The sequence below is a fragment of the Tauraco erythrolophus genome, chromosome 4, assembly GCF_009769465.1.
Source record: "Tauraco erythrolophus isolate bTauEry1 chromosome 4, bTauEry1.pri, whole genome shotgun sequence".
In the NCBI taxonomy this organism is placed as follows: Eukaryota; Metazoa; Chordata; class Aves; order Musophagiformes; family Musophagidae; genus Tauraco; species Tauraco erythrolophus.
In genome coordinates, this window is record NC_141468.1 from 77,310,446 (window position 1) to 77,333,615 (window position 23,170).

The 23,170-nt window shown below is 39.2% G+C and overlaps 1 protein-coding gene across 1 annotated transcript in view; it reads right to left on the reverse strand.

Annotated features, from left to right (window-relative positions):
• Window positions 1-23,170, reverse strand: part of MPPED1 (metallophosphoesterase domain containing 1) — a 49,138-nt gene that overhangs the window by 23,544 nt on the left and 2,424 nt on the right. The window contains exons 2-3 of the mRNA XM_009982320.2: window positions 20,084-20,265; window positions 4,110-4,335 (exon numbers count right to left, since the gene is read on the reverse strand). Of these exons, the coding sequence (XP_009980622.1) occupies window positions 4,110-4,335; window positions 20,084-20,265 (408 nt within the window). The remainder of the gene's footprint in view (window positions 1-4,109; window positions 4,336-20,083; window positions 20,266-23,170) is intronic.

Consider the following 23,170-nt stretch of genomic DNA (forward strand, 5'->3'; position numbering starts at 1 on the left):
GTTGATACCTGTTCATTTCAGGTATCAACACTGACACCTAGCTCTAGCTCCATAGTAGGACTGACAAGACTCACAGAAGCACTGCTCAAAAGGGACCTTCGGAGATCTTTAGTCCACACTCCCTGCCACTCACCACCGCAAGATCTGGTCAGATCTTGACTAGCCAAGTCTTGAAAACACCTAAGGATGGATTCTCTGCCACATCTCTGGTGTTCCTGCTTGCTGTGTTTTTACTTCTATGTTATGATTTTGTATGTCACTGAAAAACAAATTAAACCCCTCTGGAAAATGGCTTCATCTTTGGGAAGGCTCAGCAGTCAAAAGTACATCATATAGAATTATTTGCGTTATTCTGTCAGTTTGACTTTTCTCACAGCAGTCCAGAATAAATAAGAGTGTTTAAAAGTACTTTCCAATTAGAACCTTTCAAATTTACAAAAAATGCTATTGAGGAACCGAAGTCTTTTTTTTACATTCATAGTGACTATGGCTATTCTCTACACAAGATTACTTCCAGGTCTGTGAATATGTTCTGGCCATGTTCTGAGTTTTGCTAGGATGAAACCAGAGCGCATCTTCCTGCACCTAGCTTTTTACGAAAAACATCATGGTGTCCAGGATTTATATGGAAAAAAACCCCAAAGGCTCCCAGCATCTGGGTTACACTAGAAGGAAGCACGCTGCATTCTTACCGATGCCCTGTAAGATCTGGCAACCAACACTGCATGGTGCACTGTCAAAAGCATCAGCCCCCCACTACACCAAACATAGCCACCCTTAACATTCAAGATTGCTCTGGACACGTTTAACATCTTGGTATTCCCAAGTTTCTCATGAAGCATCTAATGTTTTTATACTCCTCTCCCTCATCATCTGTACTGATTATCCCCGGTCCAAGTTAGCGGTGTTGCAACCACTAATTCCTAAATAGCAGCTTTTGTGCTCTGCAGCTTGCATTTCAAAACGGCTGCTCCCTGCTTGATGATACTACTAGCATAATTAACATTTAAGGCAGTTAAATTTTCGTTATTGAGTAGAGGCTCAAACTGGCACTTGAAATCTTGCCCTTGGAGCCCAGGAGAGTTAGAGCATTGGTTTCTGAGACAAGAAAGTGTCCCATTTCTTCTATGCAATTAAAAATAACCATTGAGTTTTAGATAATAATAGAGGTCAAAATACCCAAGTGCCAAGTGCTATCGAAAATATTTAACCACACACAAATGGTACATGTTTAAAAGGCCTTAGAGGCTGGCATGTTAGGCAAACCGATCAAGCTCTCATGGTTTACTTTGCCACTAAAATATCTTAAGCAGATGTACAATCTAATTGTGTACAGGTCATATATAAAAACAGATGGCTACAGGTAAACACACTAAGTTAATGACGGTTGGCATTCACTCAGACCTTCATCCAGCATTCTCAAAGTACTTTGTAACTATTGATTAACCTGTTCTATAATGGAGGGATACCTCTAGCTCGTACTTATTTTTACAAAGAGTGAAGTAAAACAGAAGGTCAGGGCTGTAACCAGAAATGGAAAGGCAGGATCTGGGGCCACAGTCTTTTACTTTCTAGGTAACTCACTTTCTCATTAAATAGAGTCATGTATGGACAAGAGACATAAACTGTAATTGGGAGTTCTCCAATTAAACAAATCCATTCAAAAAGCTATATGCGTGTTTTCAAGACTCGAAAAGAAAAAATTTTAGGATACTAAACAAGCAACTGCATGAAATTTAGCTTTCTTATTGAGTTCTGAGATCGTAAAGAACTGTAAATTTTGAAGTCTTGTCTAGGTTCATACACATTTTCTAAAGGACTGGCTTCATGATGCAAGGGCAAAACAAGATTCACCATGGAAAGTTCACCAAAGTTCTGTAGTTTTTGAGCGATTACATTACTATGACATAGAAAGAAATTGAGATTGATTTCCCAGAGAGGCTATGACGAACCACTCTGTTCAGGGTGAATGATGTACAGAAACAAAAAGAAATGCTGAAAAACAGCAGTCATCAGTAGACTGACTTGTACTACAGCCTTCAATCTCACAGGCAGCTAGTTTAACCCACACAAAACAGCTGTTTCTCTTCCTAAATTTTCTGACTGGTGGGCTGGCTGATGTGACTTCATTACTTCTGCATCTCCTGACTAATGAAGAGCGACTTTTTATTGCTGTTAATACTGTTGTTGCCGTTTCCACTGGACATGACATCAATTAGCATGGAAACTTCATTCAGCGTTGCATAATAATAAACAAAAGAACCCAGTTTGGGTGGAAGGCTTTCATCAAGACTTTCTCCCATATGGAGCAGGCAAAGATCTTCAAAGGACCTCACAACACTCCTCTGCCAGGACCATAAGGGGGTGGGAGATGAGTTAGCAACACTGTGAAACATGTAGTGTGGAAATTTAGATATAACCTGAAGATGCATAGAAGATGGAAAGCAATATTTTTCCATGAAGGATAGGTCATGCAAGATTGCTTAGAGAACTTGTGCAAAATGACAGGATTAGCACACAAAGGGAATGTGGCAGATCTGAATTTACAGAAACGTTATTTATGGGTTAGTGGGTGGAAAAAAGTTTTCTCAACAGATTTTTACAGATCTAATCATGCACAGTTCAAATGGTTTCCTTTAGCCCCTACTTAGTGCTACTTTATAGATAGTGTTTCGCTTTAATTTGATTTATCTAGACTTTAATGAGACTTTTGGTACTTTACTGCCTGAAATATTATTACTGACACTGGAAATATGGTGCCTGGTTACGAATATTGCAATGAAGATATGAAGTTGCCAGACATATTGTAAACAGAGCATAATTACAGTATTTACAGTTGAACATCAAAATGGGAAGAGATGCCAAGTGGCATTTCTCAGAAGTTAATATTGGGACTGATACCATCTAATATCTTCCCTAATAATTTGGAAAATGAAGTAAATTGTACATTGATTGAATACACAGCAGACACAAGAGGAAGATGAACTACAACACAGCAGGTGGGTAGGTTGAAAAAAACTCAGAAAGATCTGGAGATCTAGGAGGGAGAGAGAGCAGGGTGCATTTAAGAGGGAAGCTATTTAATGTAGACAAATGTAGAATAATAAGCTCAGAGAAAATTAACACCCATCTCCAGTAACCAAATGGGAAAATGCCAATTTTCATTAAAAAAGAAATCCAAGAGATTTCACAGTTTATTCACACTGAAAATTCACATTGGGGTACATGCATCAGGTTTGACAACTTGTTTGCTACATTCCAGCCTGATGTGATTTTAAAAGGAAGAATAACAGATTCCCTTAAAAACCTGCCTTTTAAAATAAATTTTGACTTACTTTAAATGTATACCGAACGCTTATACAATACCCAATTTACAGTCCTGTTAGCAGAAATAACACAACATAGTAGTAAAGTAACATAAGTAAGACACGGAAGCTGCACATATGAAGTCCAAGGTGGAGGTCAAAAAGCCAAAGTTCATCTGTCTCCAATACTGTCAGGGAGTTCTAAGTGTTCACTCTATGCAGTAGAGCAAAATCCACTAAATACTAGGTTATCACTCATTTGTTGACTTTAGTTTAGAAGCTCAACTATACCTTAAGGAAAGCTATTACGGTACAAAAGAAAGTAAGATTCTGAGGGATATTTAAAAAAAAAAAAAAAAAAGCCTCAATACTGAAGCAAGCTTGCTGAGTTAAATGACTACTGTATACACTAATGAACTTTAAATATTATCTGTAGGATGGAAATTGTCAAAAGAACATACCCTTGCAATAAAATTAACCTGTAATTATATAAACTCACTAAGTGTAGAAAACATTCTATAACACAAAACCCCCCTACACGGACTATGTTAAAGAACTGCTCCTGGCTGAGAGTTTAAAAAGCACACTATCTTTTTCCCATCATTATTTGGTTAACAATACCCATATACAAGTACGTTATTTTGTCACAGGAATGATTCATTACGAGAAAATATAAAACTTTATCAATCTGAGTATTACTTTTCTTCCTAACACAGCAATCCAGATATAGCTGATGCATACGAAAAGGCTGATGTGATAGCAATCAACAGTATTTTTTTTATGTATGCTTAAAAACCTGCTTACCAAGGGGAGCCATATATTCTGAATCCCCTCACCGTCACTTCAGAGTCTTGAAGATAGATGCAGTTTGTTAGAAGAGACTGTACATTTTCATAGCTCTCTGGCTTCAGCTTAGAAACAGAGGGGAAATAGTAAAAGTCCTGCTTGATTAAGTCAGCCATGAATTCCTGGTCAAAGGTCAATTCATGATTTCCTGCTATCACAATCTTGTATTCATAGGGCAGGCTACCTAAAACAGTGAAAAACAAACACATTACTTGTTTTATGGAAAATCTGATAAAAGAAAACAGACTCAGAAACTATTATCAATGCCTGTAATATGCTCACATATTTGAAACAATCGAGCATATCCCTACTACGTGATATTGTAATTCCTGGTGATTCCGGGTAAATGACATTCCTGTCTTTTTCAGGGCACACGATGATTTAGCATGCTTAGCACTGATGTGTTGAAACTACTTTCAACTCATCAACCTTAAAAACCAGCCTGCAGACTTCTGCTCTACTATTTACTTCTAGTTAATTGCCATTTGTGCTGCAAGTATCACTTACTGTGACAGTGATGATAACTCTTTGACAGAAATTAGGGTTCAAAGAAGATCGGCCGTAACACTTCGTAAAATAACGTCAGCTCTCTTCTCCCAGAGCTGTGGTCTTTACCAGCTTGTACCGAGGAGGTCTTACAGACTCAGAACTTGGGTCAGCCAGAAGGCTCTGCCGCCCTCTTCGCCCTGACATTCAGATCAAGCCTTTGAGCAAGACAGGGATTGGGTTTAGCTGTCAAAACTCCTCATCCCACAGAGAAGTCTCGCAGTTTGCCTCTATCCCCTGTTTTTTCCTGCTCCATTTTCTCAGTGACTTCCTTAGATCCATGGACTATAATTTAAAGTGACTCATGTTCAAGAATATTTTACAACCCGTATTTAGTGAAAAACCCTACAACACCCTCCTGCTGAAGGCAAGAATATATATGCCCACACACATGGGTTCTTCCTGAGACCTGCATTGCAACAGAAACCTTCCACCTGACTCCACATTTGGTTATCACCTGGATTCTGCCCTTGAGAGCAGGCATCACCTGTCTCAAAAAGCTCAACAGAAATCTGCTAAGTATACCTGAGACGAAACAAAGACAGAAACTGTTTAAAGCTGCATTCATTAGCTTTGCTTCTGCACCATTAATTTGAAGACAGTCAGAACAGGAGATTGGGAGCAGAAAGAAATACTTTATTACAAATGAGATGCATCTTGCATAGCAGCAACCTTGTCATTTTTTATTTTAAAAATGTACTTGTTGATAACATAGAAACCTTTAGTGATGACCCCAAGCCTAACTTAGAGGTAGGATATTTAGAGAATGTAAGACACCAGTCAATATGCAGTGGCAAAAGTTGGCATGAGTAGGACTTAAGAATAAAATGCAACAGCATGATTCAGAGTTACGGAAACAGAAAGAGAGAACAGTGCTAGCCCAGAGGAGATACCACATGGCTGAACTCATTATTTGCCAAATGAAAAGATCTGGGCAACTCTTAAGTGTAAGTTTCAGAGTTACAAGTTACATTTGTAACACCTGTGTTAGGAAAACTGATGGTACAGATTCCAGTCTTTCCCGTGGACCCAAAACACATGTGCCTTTAGAATATTTATTAACAGAAACTCTTTTCAGATATGTTTTACATGTGGAATGTTGGAGATTCAAATATTTACCTGAAAGACTACTTGAGATGTCATTTTTGTCATTTTTGCTTCTGAAATGCTTAGCGTTTTGCAGATGTGTACTCCACACACACGCACGCCAGTTAAAAATGTTACTTACATGCCACAATATGTATGGACACCTACAGGCCTTAAAGCATTCTTGGGAAATGCAAAAATAAAAAATTCCTGTATGCTACAACATTGTTAACAATTCCATTTCTACTTTGTTTTGTAAATCTTTTCCAGCTCATCTGATCCATCCATCGAGTAGCCAAGAACCTGTAAAAGCTGGTTATAGTTGTTGCTTCCACTAATGTATTTATGTCATGTTGCTGTCTGTGGGTGTTACTTAGGCAAATTAGCAAATTACTCTAAATGTACAGTTACATTTATTATAGTGGCGGCCAGAAGCACTGCTGTAGTTACAGGTCTGTCAGCTTTTCAATTAACAACTGTGTTTCTGATGAGTTTGCAGCTCAGGGCTTTTTCCTTTCATCCCATACCAGGCGGCAACTTGCTAAAACTATTTCCTTCTCTTTGTCTCCACAAGTGCTCTTTACCCTTTAAATCTTAATTTTTTGTCTACCTTTAAATCTTAATTTTTGTCTAACATGGGTACTTTTTGCTACTTGCACATGAATTTAACAATATTTTAGAAGACTTATGAACATGCCTCACTGTTTATTCCAAGTGCTCTCAAAGTGCAAAGCCAACCTTAGCTATAAATCTTTGAAACCTTGTTCTTGGCTGGGCACCACTGTCAGGAACTATACGAGTAAGATGCCACTTGAGCGGCTGCAGATGAAGACCCTCAGCTATCAGACCACAACATTGCATACAGATTTCCCATCTTCCCTGCTTCCAGTGTGATCCATATTTACCAACCCTCACTCTAGTCCACATGCAGAAGTCAACGCTGAATGCTAAACCTCTCTTTGCACTAAAGGCATGGTTCTCCTACCATTGACCTCAGAGGGATCAACATCACCTTACTGCAGCAGGACCACAGTCCAACATGGTGTGTCAGCACATTCCTGAGAATCATATCATAGAATCATAGAGTGGCATAGGCTGGAAAGGACCTTAGAGATCGTCTAAATCCAACCTCCCTGTCATGGGCAGGGACGCCTCTCAACTAGACCAGGCTACTCAAGGCTCTGTCTAACCTGGCCTTGAACACCTCCAGGGAGGGAGCATCCACAACCTCTCTGGGCAATCTATTCCAAAGTCTCACCATCCGCGTACTGAAGAATTTCTTCCTAAGCTCTAATCTAAATCTGTTCTCCTTCAACTTAAACCCATTTCCCCTTGTTCTATCAGTGGACAGTCTTGTAAAGAGTCCCTCCCCAGCCTTCCTGTAGGTTCCCTTCGGGTATTGGAAGGCAGCTATTAGGTCCCCCCGAAGTCTTCTCTTTTCAAGGCTGAACAATCCCAGCTCCCGCAACCTGTCCTCGTAGCAGAGGTGCTCCAGCCCCTGGATCATCTTTGTGGCCCTCCTCTGAACACGCTCCAACAGATCTATGTCTCTCTTATGGTGGGGACATCAGAAGTGCTGAGTCTTTCAAGTACCTTCTACAGCATTAAGATTCACCAAACATTAGCAATATCTGATCAATATTTACTTAAAAACTACCTTAAAGCAGTAACTTTTTCCTACTTCTGACCTAGAATGTATTTTTCCTTTTTATATGTTATTATTTGAATTATTCTGTATTTTTTTATTCCATTATGTCCTTCCAACACAAATACATGGTTTCCATCCCTAGGCACAGACTACTGCACAAACTGTAGCCTTGGCTCGGTCCTTGGCTCGCACCAAGACCTCTCCAAGAGCATACAGCATAATAGCTGTTGTAAGGCTGTGTTTCTACACAGTGATTTAGAATCATCACTTCTACATCTATTACTTTTTGTGCCACTAGCTCTTGATCAGAGAACATTCAAACATTTCCAGGTTGACCAGTTTATTCCCACACCTGCTTAGTGAGTGCTAACGACAAGCTGGGTAGAAAAGACATGGGGTACATTTCCTGGCCCTTGTTAAACAAAGTGAGCTGAGAATGTTGAATTCCCACTCGTGCAGGTTTTCATGGCTTCTTACAACAACTGCATTTTGCTAAGAAAGATTACTACCAAAGACAGCAGTGGCTACAACATACCCACTGCAGTGGGTTCCTTTTGTCTTCCATTTACAAACCCCATGAAAATAAGCCTTAATAAAGGCACTGGCTAACGTTTTAATTTCCTTATCTGTTTTTCTGGGTTTTTTTCTTCATTTTCTTTTCCAAAATAGCCATATGCTAAACCTTAAGTTCCCTGACTACTCATCTGTGTGGGCACCAATGGTATCAGAGTGACCTTGAGCATTCCAAGGGTGACAGACAACCCTGACGTAACAGTGAGAGGGATGCAGCCCTGGTAGTACCTTCTCCACCCTCTCAGTCTCAGGTGGGAGCGGATGCATCCCACAGTCAACACAACACTGCATGGCTGGTGCTGCAAGCAGGGCTCCAGCTCCTATGACCACTGGACCCTTTTGAAGAACAAGGACTGCTGCGCAGGGATGGTATTCCCCCAGCGAACTGAGGCAAGAGCATCTTTGCCAACAGGTTCACTGATACAGTGGGAAGAGTTTTAAGTTGTGTGTGTTGGGGAAGGGCTGTCATGATGTGAAGAGAAGTGGAGGCATGGAGGCAGTGAGGAAGCAGCTGGGGGACAACAGGGTGGTGATGGCTCTTGCATTACCCTTGTAAATGCAGCCTCCCTGGGGCTCCTCTCAGGTACCCGTATGCACACACACACAGCATGAGGTACAACCAGGAGGAAGAAGTCCATGCACAGTGGAGACCTGTGACATCTCTGAGATTATGCAGGCATGGTGAGATAGCTCACCTGACTGGTGTGCTCCAATGAATGGACACACACCTATCACCTGTCTATCACCTTTGAAAAGTCTGGGGGATTGGAGAGGTTCCCAATGGCTGGAAAAAGGCAAATGTCCCACCCATCCTCAAGAAAGGCAAGAAGGTGAATCTGGGGAACTACAGGCCATCAAGCTTCACATCAGGCCTGGGAAAGTTACAGAACAAATCTCCCACAAAGTAACTTTCCAAGCACATGAAGGTCAGGAAAGTGATTGGGAACAACCATCATTGATTTAACATGGATATATCATATCCGACTAAAGCAGTTGCCTTCCAGGAGGAGATGACTGGCTCTGTGGATAAGGGAGAGCGCTGGATATTGTTTGCCTTAATTTTAGCCTTCAACACAATCTCCCGTAGCATCCTTATAGCCAAACTGGTGAGATAAAGATGGATGATAAAGTAAGTCAAGTACCACCTGGAATACTGGGCTCAAAGGGCGTCGATCAGTGGTACAAAGTCCATCTGGGAGTCAGTCACTAGAGGCATCCCTCAGCTAGTGACGTTGGGCCAATACTCCTTCCCTTCTTTACTAACAGCCGGGATGATCTGATGGAGTGCACTTTCAGCAAGTTTGCAAACAACACCAAGTTAGCGGTGGGGATCTGCTGACCCACTCTGGAGGACATGCCTGATATTTGGAGGAACCTACAAAGACTGGAAAACTGGACTAACAGGAACTTCATAAACATCATCAAAAGCAAATGCAGAGTCCTGCACCTAGGATGGGGTAATTTCATTCAACAAGACTCACCAGTGTGTCTTCATGGCAAAGACAGCCAACCATATCCTGGCCTGTACTAGTAACAGTGAAACCAGCTGAATAAAGGGAGTGACCTTTCTCCTCTACCTAGCACTTGTGAGACCACGTTTGGAGTGTGGTGTCCAGGTCTGGGTTCCTTAGTAAAAGAAAAACTACTGACAAACTGAAGCAAGCTCAGCAGAGGGCCACCTGGGGAATGTGGCATAGGGGCAGGGGCCAAGATCTGAGTCTGTTCAGCCCAGAAAAGACGAAGGGAAGAACTTACTGCTGTCTGCAACTACCTGACCTCAGGATAAAAAGACGGCAGAGCTAGGTTCTTCTCAGAGGTGCACACAGATCCAACAAGAGCCAAAGGACACAAGTGGGAACATGGTATAAGGAAAGAATTTTACCAAGAGGACAGTCAAAAAGTGGAATAGGTGCCCAGAGCAGCTGTGAAAACTCCACCCTTGGAGATATTCAAAATTCAACTGGACAAGGTTCTGAGCAGCCTGCCCTAACTAGGCTTGCTTTGACAGGAGGTTGGACTCAATGACCTCCAGAGGTCCCCTCCATCCTGTGTGATTCTAGGTTCTGTAAGTCTACACCGGAAAACAAACAAGAATTTTAAAGAGCCTGCAACACTGAAAGAAATTAAAAACTCATTTTGTGTTATGATTCTAATGGAACAAATCTATGGTAGAGAAGCAATTTAACAGGACTAGAGAGTATGTTCCATTAACTTTGGTACAAGTTTCTCGTACTATCCATTTAGCAGATGAGTAGGACTAAATACCCAACTGATAGCCAATTAACACTTGATGCTAGCATATGGCTTTGCTGGTGGGCAGGTAGCAAACTTGGTATTAATACAGAAGCTCTACATATACAAAGATATTAAAGAAAATTTATGGCTGTCACAGGAATTCTGCACACATATCCAGGGCAAAACTCATTCCCCAGTAAAATTAAGGAAGCAAGCATGTGAGAAATAGATCTGCCCTTCAGGAGTGCCAAGAAACACATGCAAGAACATATGCTATGGGAGTCAAAGATGTATTCTCAAACCAAAAAAAAAAAAAGCAAAAGTTATTAATTTGGGGAAAGCTATTTTTTTTTCTGACCTCTTATTTTGACTAGCCAAAACAAGACAAGTCTTTTTGCCCGAAGACCAGAGATCCTCCTGTTCTTGGCACCTGAGAAGCAACTGCTAAAATATCCCTATAAACTAGAGCTGAACTACAGCTAGAATTAGTTAGAAAAATTTTACCTAAACAGTTTTCTGTATTAAAATTATTAAAATACCACTTGGATGGAATGGGATATATTTGGAAATTCATGTAGTGATTCTGACATTACCAAGGAAACATAATGAAGCAAAATGTCAGTTTAAAATATTTTGGGGTGAACAAAAATTTCATTTCTAAGCAAAGTTTCTTTTTTTTTTTTTTCTAAAATAAGGGTTTTTTCCCTCCCATAACGTCTAACTTGCAAGAAATAAAAATCATTTTCCTTCATAACCAACCTCTAGCCACTTCATCCTATTTGAATTTGGAATCAACTTAAATGTTTACACATCAAAATTCTGTCAGAAACACACTGGCTCTAATTCAGTCCTGGGCTTCCTCTTTCAGGCCACAATCAACGTTTGCCTTCTGCCAATTTAGAATGGGGCTCCAAGCCACCATCCACTTTTTCAGCCTCTTTCTTAACATAGAATGAGTCATTTATTATATTCAGCAAATAAAGGCCTCAAAGATAATTATGTTCCCTTGAGTTTCTTCTAAGTAAGTCTCTGACAAGACTAATGCCCAGTCTGAAGGAGAGGCTTCAAAGGAACAAGACACCTAAGAACCCGTAGAAGGTCTATGGGACAAAATCCAAGAAGTCAGGCAGCAGTGGTTCTGCTCCCAGAACAAATCAACACACAAAAAAAATCTGCCCTAAATCTCCTAAATCAATATAATTCGTTATTCTTTGAGATTATTCTACTATCAAAAAGCCTAAGATACCATGTTTAGTTTATATATAGCCAGACGGTATTATCATCTTACTAACTTGTCAACTACACTCATGGAGTTTTTGCCAGTTGTGGCAAGCCCTCCTCAGAAAGTTTCTTAGCCTTTGTTTGCTTAGTGTAAGAACCTGATCGTAGTTCTGGTGATATAATGTGTATAAGAATATATGTATTGTTTAGCTAGTAACATCTTTGTTTATTCTTTTCATTACTGTAGATTACTAATTAAGAAAATCAACTGAACATCTAATTTATTGCATGTTTATGTAGCAATTACAAAATTATTACAGCAATTCTTAACTTCTAAACTACAGTAGGTCCTTTTTATGGGGAACATAATTTTTACAAAATAACTTGAAATGCTGGGGAACCATTACTTGAACTACAAACTGCAAAATGCAAAGCACTGAACAATGTGCCTTTGTTTGCTATTTCTCTGCATCTGAGTGCGTTCAAAGTAGAATTCTGTGTGCTTAAAAGTTCATCCCATTCTAACAGCAAGTCATCTTCTCGTAAGTTAGATCAACACTGCAAGTAATTCAAAAGCAAATGCATGATGTTTATACTCCAGGCTCCTCTTGTACCAAGAGGCTAGGCATCTTTATCAACCAGTGACCTCCTTTGCAGCTTAGCAATTGTTATCAACTTGCAACTCCACCAAGATAAATGCAAACTTGTACAAGCAGATGTGCTTTGCTTCTCTCCTGGTATTGTACAAGCAGAATTTTTAGTATTCATTAAAAGCAGTGACAATCATGTAAGTGCCCACTTAATGCTTTTTCCCTCTCATTTCAACCTTTTAGAATACAGCAGTGAGTGATATAGTAAAAAGACTGCATAACTGTCTCAGATTGCTTTTTAGCATCTGACAGTTCTGTGTTTAAACACTGGGGCTGATGTCTGGGAAATTCACATTAACATACTTTTTGTATGGTGTGTAATCTGGAATAACATTGTAAATGAACACTCCCTCCTAAGTCATCTGTAACCTGCTAACTCTAGACATTCTTGCATTGTAAAAGCCAGTAATTATATCAAACACTAAACCAGCAAACACATATAATACTGCTCACATTTGCAAAACAGGATTTCTTAAACTACATAGATAAAGGCAAATCAAACTAAAAAATATCTGATAATAGCCCAACTTAGGCTCTTTGATACGCTGTGGTTTATATGCACCCACACACACATATAATAATTGGCTAAAATTACTTCTGAAAGAAAAGTGGCTTCCTTTTAACCTCATTTATTTAATTACCCTGGAATTATGCAGAACCAACCCAATGCAAGCTGCAAACTAGGCCATTAGAGTAGTGGTAGCAAATCAAGCCACAAGATTATCTAGCTTTGTACCTTCTGTCCACTAGTGGTCAGTTACAGATGTCTAGGAAATTGCGCCTAGATTGAACTTTCCTTTGATAAATCCCCCTTAGATTATGGCAACTGATGGCTTGAGAACCCCAAATATGTAAGCCACAGGGCCCATTTTCATAAATATTTTTTTCTTTATTACTTCCTGGAACAGTCATAGTCTCAAATAATATACCTTTCTGAGGAGATAAATTTCTACAACAGCTTTCCTGCCCTTTAGAATACTCCAGTTTAGGTTTACAACACATATCTGGGGACAATGAAAGCAAAGGAGGTAGAGAACTGTGCTCAAAAGTAACAAAAAATATTTTAGACTTCCTACATGGATCTCTCTGCACACTGATACAGATTCCTATTCAGATCTTCAGATCCCACAAAGGTGCCTTCAGTATCTCCCAGTTGTCACCTTCTAGAAGGGAAGCCTACAAAGAGCTGTGTGTCATGTCACCATACAAGGTGCACAGCACTAATAACAATGTTTAATGTTTGTGTATAGTGCTTTGCAATAGGTGTTCAAAGTGCTGTACGGAGAATAATTAATCCTCCAACACATTCATGTGGTAGGTGGATCAAGCATCATTTTCACAATTTTACAAGGGGGAACAGTAAAGAAGCTGTAAAATCTGAAGAAGACTAACTAACTAACGTGGTTGCCTGTCTTCCTCAGGCTCTTTCGAATATCTCCACTAGAGGCAATGACAGTTCATAGAACTGTAGTCCAGATCTTTCAGTTCCCTGGTTACTCTCTGCACTTCTGGGTTGCACTGCCTTCCTAAAGCTACACTTGTCTGCTAGTCTGGAATAAGCCTGGGTATTTTTACTCACTTGCTTATTTTGCGGGTCAGGGTTCTCAATATTTATGAAAATCGCAGGACATTTTTAGGTGAGTCATCCCAGAGACTCAGGATCTTGAAGTAGGGCTACTTTCCACTCCATCAGTGGAAAGAAGCAACCTCAGTATTAGTACAAAGTGCAAGAAATCCCCAGAAGCGTACATGTACTTGGAAGGAGAGAATGAAGGGAAAATCCTTTAGCACTGACCATCCCTACAGCTCCTACAGCTTCTCATCACCAGCACGGGAGGAATAACCTGGAAAAAAGTTGTGCTAGGTCATCTTCCCAATACAGGGATGTACTCCCGGCAGCCAGTTTAACTTTCAGAAGTCTTCAGGACATTACTAACTCCTCAGAACTGGAGAAACTCTGGAAAAGTGTGTTGCAGCACACATTTCTGTACTGTACTGTCTGAGCCTTAGATGTACAAATAGATCTGAGCCATCGCACATTTAAGAAATGCAGTAAAAACTAACACTTTTTTTAGTATGCCCAGTCTTTTAAAAATGACATCTGTTCCAAATCCCTACACAGCTCAATGTTTTTCACTGCATTTCCAAAGCCATTCTTTTGTAAATAGATAATTAGTGCTTAAATACTTCTTTCAAGGGGTTTCTACATTAACATAAAAATAGTGTAATTACCGATGGTCAAAATGGCATGACTACAATTTATAAATTCTAATTTCTTCTGCTGCTCTGAAGCTGATTTTCTTTCTTCTTCAACACAATTTTAATCTGTTTTAAATGTAAGTATTATTGAACCTAAAAATAAAAAATACCTGTTAAGAGAGGAAGAAATAACTACCATCATTTTGCAAGATGGAATAGTAAAGCAAAAGTAAAGCTAAGTCTAGTGTCTCAGGCTTTTCTGAATTTCTTTTATTTTTTATCAAGAACTTAAAAGTAGGGATGATGCTTATTGACCAAAATTAGCTCATTTTGTTCTACATCTACTACCAGAAACAGGTAATTCTAGTAGTGCTTGTGACTATAGCTGGGAAGGCATCGTCACTTTCAAATACTTTTGAGTCTGAAATAAAAATATCATCCTTTGAGCTGAATCTGCCCAGGTCAATTCCTGAAGTGCATGTCAAATAACTTAATCCATTTTTTTGTGTGTGTGTATGACATGGAAGTAAGACTAACATTTTCAGGAAAATACTCTGAAGAGCTAATTATTGTTTTCCACTACAATGCAAAGCCACCTTCTATTTTTTTATTTCAAATTTTGCTTGAACTTGAATTTCAAATAGGAAGACTGTCTTTGACATTGGGAAGCCTCAAGCAAACACACTGTAACAATAGATATTGTAAAACGTGTTAGTTTAAGTAATCTTTCAAATCCATGCACAGAAAAGAATTCTCAGAGAGAATATGGAACTATGTGTTGCAGCTTATACCACAGATTGGCTATTTAGTTAAATTTCTAGGAAAGTAACCCATAAGCTCAAAGTGACAGTGGGTCCTGGAGCATACACAATTTGGAAATGATCTTACAGACTTGAGCAAGAGGAATTACCAAGCAGGCAATTTCCAGCGCCAACAATACGGGAGATAAAAAATAGACATGGTTTTGGAGTCATTATTTGATGAGTGCACTGAAGAAGGACATGTGCCTTTGTATTTGTCCTACCACACATTTGATTTATATGCAGGTAGCGAATAAATAACAAAAATAAAAATAAAGAAAAAGCTGAGGACAAGGATAGCTACCGTGCATAGTGAGCTTGATGTATCTTATGATACAATCTATCTCATCTAGCCTTGATCACATAGAATCATGGAGTGGTTTGGGTTGGAAGGGACCTTTAAAGATCATCTAGTCCTGCCCCCATCATGGGCAGGGACACCTTCCACCAGACTAGGCTGCTCATCCAACCTGACTTTGAAAATTTTCAGTGATGGGACATCCACAAACTCTCTGAGCAACCTGCTCTGTGTCTCACCACCCTCATTGTAAAAAATTATGTCCTTGTGTCAAATCTACATCTCCCCTCTTTCAGTTTAAATCCATTGCCCCTTGTCCTATCACTACACGCCCTTGTAAAAAGTCCCTCTCCAGCTTTCCTGTAGCCCCCCTTTAGGTACTGGAAGGCTGCTATAAGATCACCCCGGAGCCTTCTCTTCTTCAGGCTGAACAGCCCCAACTCTCTCAGCCTGTCTTCACAGGAAAGGTGCTCCAGCCCTCGGATCACTTTCGTGGCCCTCCTCAGGACCTGCCCCAGCAGGTCCACGTATTCAGAAACAATTCCTCTGAATTATTTTCAGCTGTTTAAAGTGATGTCATTAAAATCTCCTGGACCTACTAGAAAATTAGCATATGTTCAAAGCTGTCATACCATGCATCCTTATACTGTCATTAGACGGTTTCACTGGTCTCATGGCCTTCCACTTGGCCCTACCATAATACGTATTTTGTACTTCATTTGTTCTGATTCTCCAAAACCCAATTTTCAAATTTGGAAGAAAAACAGAGAAAAAAACTAGGTAAAAGAAAGGAAAAGATGAGATACAAAAACAAGAGAAAGGTCAATTTGGGAAAAGAAGAGAGGGAAATGACCAGGTTGGCACCACTGGCAAGCTTTGTAAACTGACTATTCATCCCATTTTCCCTTCTTTTTCTAAGCTACCCTGAATAAGGGTAGTAAAATTGAAATCTGACTTGCAAAAGTACATCTTGATACTGCATGACTGGGCAATAAGAGGACAGATGAAACTGAATATAAATTTATGCAGAATAATTCAAGTGCTGGAAAAAATACACCAACTGTAGATACACACTGATGGGTTCTGAACTAGATATTACTATTCAGGAAAGAGTTCATAGAGTTATAATAGGCAATTTTATGAAAATGCCATCTCATTGCTCAGTCACAGTCAAAAATAAAAACAGAATAATCCACAACACTAGAAAGGAAAAGGGAACAAGCTAGGAAATTTCATTATGCCAGGGGATAAATCTGTGGTGTTCTCAGATCATGTGCAGTTCTGATTTCACCATTTTTAAAAGGATACAGAACAGAGAGGTACAAGGAGTGACACAGATGATCAACGGCATTTAAGGACTTCTAAACAGTCTTCAGACTGAAAAATATCTTAAGGGCAAATATGGGAAGAGCCTATAAATTCTTAAACTGAATGAAGAATGAAATTGTTCACTTGCCTCTTCCAGTATCGGGAAATACCAAACAAAACTAGTAGGTTACAAGTTCAAAATAGGCAAAGTTCTTCACATAGTCCATATCATATTGTGGAACTCTGATGCAAGACTGTCATTTGCATGGATTCCAAAAGGCAATTAAAAAACTCAGAGAAGAAAAATCTATATATTAAAAACAAAGTAATGCTGTGGCTCACAAAGTCCTTGGACTGCCTACCAGAGAAAGCTGAGAAAATACACGCATCCAGTTATCACCAGCATTTCATCTCCTTCATAGAGTTAGGCATCAAGGAAGCCCTTGTAAAAACTCAAATCCCTCCCTGGGAAGGGGGGAGGGGGCTTTGAGAAAAAAAAAAAGTGAAAGAAAACAACTAATTACCAAAAAGAGCGAAGTGAAACGAAATGAAGTGGAGGGCTTCAGGGGTCAGAGGATAAAAAGTATAAAACTAGGCAACTAAGGGGCAGACAAAGCAGAGCACCTTGGCTGCTAGCCACAGTCAAGACAATGCTGGGCTAGAGAGACATATTATCTGAGCTGGTACAGACCTTCCTGTGTACCCACATACAGTTAGCCTAAAAAAGAGAGAACATATTTTAGGGTATGACTCAGCAAGCCAACGTGCCTCTATTAGCACAACACTTGAGCATGTGCTCGATATAACCATAAGGTCCATGGAAGTTAATGATGTTAATGTAAAATGTATTTTGCATCAGACAGGCACAGAGATTTCATATAGAACAGAAAATCTGAACTTGCTGAAGGGCCTCTTGAAAAGATGAAATAGGCCAACTGAGACCGGAGTGGCGCAGACTCAATAGGGTTTGATGGAACAGAAAGCTAAAAGGAAGGAATGAATGCTACGCACAAAGATACGGTGCAAAAGCATGAGCACGATGCCTAAGGGGACGCTGAGATCAAGGGAAGGTGTAACAAACAAATATTCTAGAGTTTTTTCTGAGGCATAAACAAACTTATAATCTAGTAATGGCAGAAGACAGATTTGACAGAGAACAAAATAACTAAGTGGGAAGGTGGGCCCTGTGCTACAGAATGAAGGGACAGGGAAACTTGGTGGCAGCAGGGAAGAACGACGGCAGAGGTAAAAGTCCATGCCAGAGTCTGTTACTTTCTCAAGAAACTAGTAAAATGCTAAGACAAGGAAGAAGGAGAAGGTCGGGTATTCTGTGAGAGTTGTAAAATCATGGCAGGTACTGGAAGCAGCTATCTAGAAAAATCAAAACTGTTAGAGACTAATGCCTTTCACAACAAAATGGATGACCAGCAAAAACTTTAAAAATTTCTTCATCTCAAAGAGAACACTTTCGATCATTCTACCATTTACTATAGATTTTGCAAACACTCAAGGTACTCAAGAGTTGATAAATTGTTCATTTAAAACAAAAAAAAAACAACTTTCAAACAAAGCTAAAATTTCCATTTTTAAATCTCATTGACTGTTATTTTAAAAAAAAAGTTTACAATTTTGAACTGGAACAAAACTTTAAATGCTAGCTGAATAAAACCTACATAGTGATCCCAAATTATTTTCTATTGGATTTTCCAGAATGAATCTCAAAGATGCTCTTGCAAAGTTCTAACTCAAACCACAAAGATCACCTATTCCCAAACTGCACACTACCATGAAATTGGAAGCATGCCTGAAAAGTCAGAAAATTAAGCCTTCTTTTGAAATAAAAATGATGAAAAGACCATCACAGAAATGCCTCGGGAAACCTCCCTACCATACTGGGAAGATTTCAGCTTAAGGACTTCTTCAGAACAGTGTACAGCTGTGACCAGGAGGGAGGCAGATGGAGAACTAGGGAGACAGAAACTGTGCAGCAAGTAACGTGTGTAGCCCCCGTCCTTGCTCACTAGCAATATCCCAAAGCACTTTTCTTCCCCCACTAGCAGATAAACAAAATGTGTATTATTTAGAAGGGATAACCATATGGTTTGTATCATCTTTATAAGCTATTTTCAGTACATTATTATAATACATAGTAGAGACCTACAAAATAAGATTAAAATTTGCTTTCTGTTTTACAACCAACCTGTTCTATTTGGGTACAGAGACAAAGGTAAGTGCACTCTAACAGAGTATGCTACTTCCACGTGCTGTCCCTACCTTACTACTCATAGAACAATGCAACTGTTCCATGTGGGGCATATTATTGGGTTCCCAAGCTCAAACAAATATTTATCAGCCTTGCTGATAATTATTTGCTAGTAAATATTTGTTTAAATTGTGAAGTCCTGACTTTTTTTTTCGTATTCCATTTCAGCCTACATGCATCTGTCTGCTTTCTGCCTTCCCAGTGTGGAGTGCTGTAATATGTAGCAAAAAAAACCAAAACAAAACAGGAAAAATGCAAAAATATCAACTACAGGAAGGAAAATCAACCTGAAAACTGAAATCCATTACCCTTAAACTGTGTCCTTTCTCTCCAATGTCTTCATTTCCTCTCACTCTTTCTTTAATAATGAAGTATCAGAATCCAGAATCCATTTTTATTCTAAATTAAGGTATTCACACTGCTGCAGGAACAATACCGAACAGGGTTTTTGTCTGGTTACAGTGCATGCTTTCCAATTTCCACTGTCATTTTTTTTAGCATATACAAAACATTGCAGAAGCACATGTAAATCACCACTCTCTTGCCCAGTGGAACAGAATTTCAGCTACCAATGCCAACAGTTGCCTACAGAAGGCATCTACATCTGGTCTGCTACATCCAAGACAGCAACCACAGGCACACGTTTTGCTTTGTTTGGAATTCATCACTGTGGTGCAGCTGAGCCTCAGATAAAAAAAAAAACAACTATGAGCCTCCGGGGTTAAACAGACAAATGTTTTCAGTCACAACAACTTTTTTTGCAGGAAGCAAAGCCATAACAATGTATGTAAGAGGTTTTATGTAAATCATTAAAGGCCTACTGACTTAAATTGTTGCTAACACCAAGAAGTTGCTTAATGTACACTTGAGAGTGTGAAGGCAGAACAGATGAATAGTCTCACAAATCTTATTTGCTCAGTTGAAAAAATGCAAAAATATTTGTTAAAAAAAAAAATCTGATTCCTGCTCACTGCCATTCAAATTTAAAAGTCAAATTAATATTCATCATTTCTGAGTGCACGATGGTTTTTACTGGGAGGCAGAAGGGGCAGATACAATCAGTAAACACAGTTGTTTTCAAATCCACACAGAATTCAATACCTACCTAGCCACTCGTTGAATTTTTTTACTTCACTAGGAAGTCCCAGCTCAGTAAAATCACCAGCATGTATTAACACATCTCCATATGGCATTTGGATGGGATCAGTTCTTGAGTGAGTATCAGAAATACAGACAAATCGTGTATATCCTGGAGGTTTGGGAGCATCATGGGGCACTGGATCAACCCTGCAGGAAATGCACCATAACAAGGTTACAAAGTGTACTTCTTAGTGTCTACCAATTCTAATACTCTTTTTTACCTTTACAAAAGATTACACAGACTTCCAGATCTGTCTGATGGAAAAGATTTATTAAAACAAAACTAACATTAATGGGAGGTGTAAAAATTCTTGATGTTCACATCACAACATTTTCAGCATTTGTTGGGTAGATGGATTAATTTAGAGAGATGAAGGAAAAGAGATTGAACTACGGCAGTAACTCTGAAACAAATACTTACCAATAAATCAAAGGCATTGCCAGTTTCAAAGGAACAGTACTATCCCGTTTCATTGTTTAAATATGATTACATGGTACACAGGGAAAAGATTTATTTTAGATACATAAATACATTTAAATGCATTTTTTCTAATTGTAACTTTCTTCTGCAAGTTATATAATTCCAGCAAATTTAATTAACACATTTTGGAGATATGTTTCAGTGTGCTAATGCAAAGCAAGATAAGAACTCTCCTGACAACAGCTGTAAATGTACGTTCAAGCCTGACTATTGTCAGGACAAATGTGGCAACTCTCTGGGCTTAATTATACTAAATGAAATCAGATGCTGTGAGGGGTGAGGCTGCATTGTTCAGAGCCCAATCTTGATATTCAAAACTGAGGAAACAAAAAAGATCTGAACCAGTTTGACGAGACTTACTTATGATTTAGAAGCAGAAAGTAGAGAATACCTCTCTGCTATATGAGGAATATTTATTTTCAACTCAATCTTTTTACCCTCAATCCATATTTTGTTAGCATATATAGAAGCAAATGTATCTATATGCAGCTATATGGTATCTGCTATTCCAGTTAGGGAATTCTGGTGGAATAAAATCAAAAAGCCAGAGATGCAAGAGTTATATTTATATCACTAGAAACCAGAGAGACAGAATTGTTACAAATTATTTTACTTTTACAACACTTATTTTGAAAGGACAAATAAAACTAAGTTTTGTTCACTGCTGCAGTATGTAGTACACATTCCTGGTTGTGCTTCAAATCGGGAGCTTTTACATAAACTTTTACAGAAACTCACAAAAAAAGTCAGAGATCTTTGTTATTAATAATACTGTCCCTGTTTACTGAGTAAATTTTCAGAAGGCATTTTATTGCTAGAAAAATATGTAATACTAATCTTTAATCATGCAATCTTTTCTCTAAGTCAAAGAAGAATTCTATGACATTCATAGGCAGGTAAAATGAGTGTTTTTGACATCTTCACAGGCTTAGTGAAAGAGTGAGGAATAAATCTAAAAGATTAAAATCTTGTTAAATACAGAAAAGTTCCTAGCATTTTCTAGAATATAATTACAAAACTAGAGTACGAACAAATTATTTTGTACCAGCCTTTCCTACACCTTTTTAGGAAGAAGAAATGTTGAGGTTTTTACAGCAGTACTGGAGAAACAAGCCTTTTAGTACAAGTTCCTCGTAGTCACCTTTCTGAAGTTCCAGTTTTTGAGCAGAAAGAAACCAAACATGAGGTAAGGAGTAAAATCAGCTGTGATTAAATCATACCTAATGAATACCCAGCAGTACACACACGTTAATGGGATATGTAAGCAAGCACGTACTGGAAACTGTAAAACTCAGCTGACAAGGAGTGGAACGTCTGGACCCCAAAAGAGCACAGCTGCAAACGCTGTGTGTAGGGCTGAGGGAGCGTGTATGTAGCAGAAGGACCACAGGCACATGTAGAAGGGCAGATGAAAAAAAAAAGTTTGATGCAGGGGGAGTTAGGCATAGGAGGTCACAACCACAAACAGTGCCGCTGCATGAGTGGCATGTTAAAAATGCCCCTGTCTCGGTGGGAAGAGAGCTGCTGCAGAGCCAGCTCCATGGGTGGTGAGTGGAGGTAGCAGGGGTGCAAAGGAATATGGATGGGGAATGGTGGGTTTTAGACTAGTGAGTGAGGCTTGTTGTAAGGTGCGAGCTGCGCGAAGGGTAGAGCATTCAGTTCATTGAGTTCCTCCTCAAAATTAACTGAGACGGCTGGATAAAAATGAGGGGGAGCTGATCCCGGCTATCATTGCAGCCATTCAAGCTAAAAAGATTAAACATCAGTTCAGTAAACACATTTCTGATTATTGCTCTCCCTACCCAGCACTTCCCAAAGTGAGTTACAGGTCGTATTAGTAAACCAGCTTTAAATTAGGCATACTACCCTGGCACAACATAACAATCTGGACTAGTTTAAAATACCATTTTTTGACTTTTCATGGCAAGGTAGCCTTTAAAGCAGGTACTTCTTCTCCTTCAGAAATCTTTTAAAGTCAGCACAGCAGTAAGCTGGGTGTTGGGTAGTAGCATACATTTCATGTTTTGCTCCTCTGAAGCTGAATGGAAAAAACAACAGACTTACCACGGCAACCCACACAGCCCCTAATACATATGCTTTTTCTTACAGTTTGAATGGGGAAGGGGGAGATGTGGACAGCATTTTCCTGGTTGCTGAGCTATGTACAACTTTTAAATCCTGTGCAATGGGCCGGAGAATTTTCATGGGGAAAAAAGCATCAATATGAAAAAAAAAAAAAACAATAAATGAGATGCAGATTTTCACATTGAAGTGATATGCACACACTGAGGCCGGATATAGGTAAAAACATATGTCAAGTTTCACAAACGCATCTAAGTTGTATTACTGCAAATAATTTCTGAAGGCTCAATCCCCATACTCTTGTGTAACGCATTCCCACAGCAGCTGTCACACCAACACCCAATGCACTGCTTGCAGCGTGAGCAGAGGAATAAAGATTTGCTGATTATTTTTGTGCAAATGCTTTTTTTTTTCTTTAAAGAAGTATGAAAACTTGCAGAGAAACTGAGAAGGAAAGTTGAAAAATCTGAGAGCAAAAACACTGCCCGA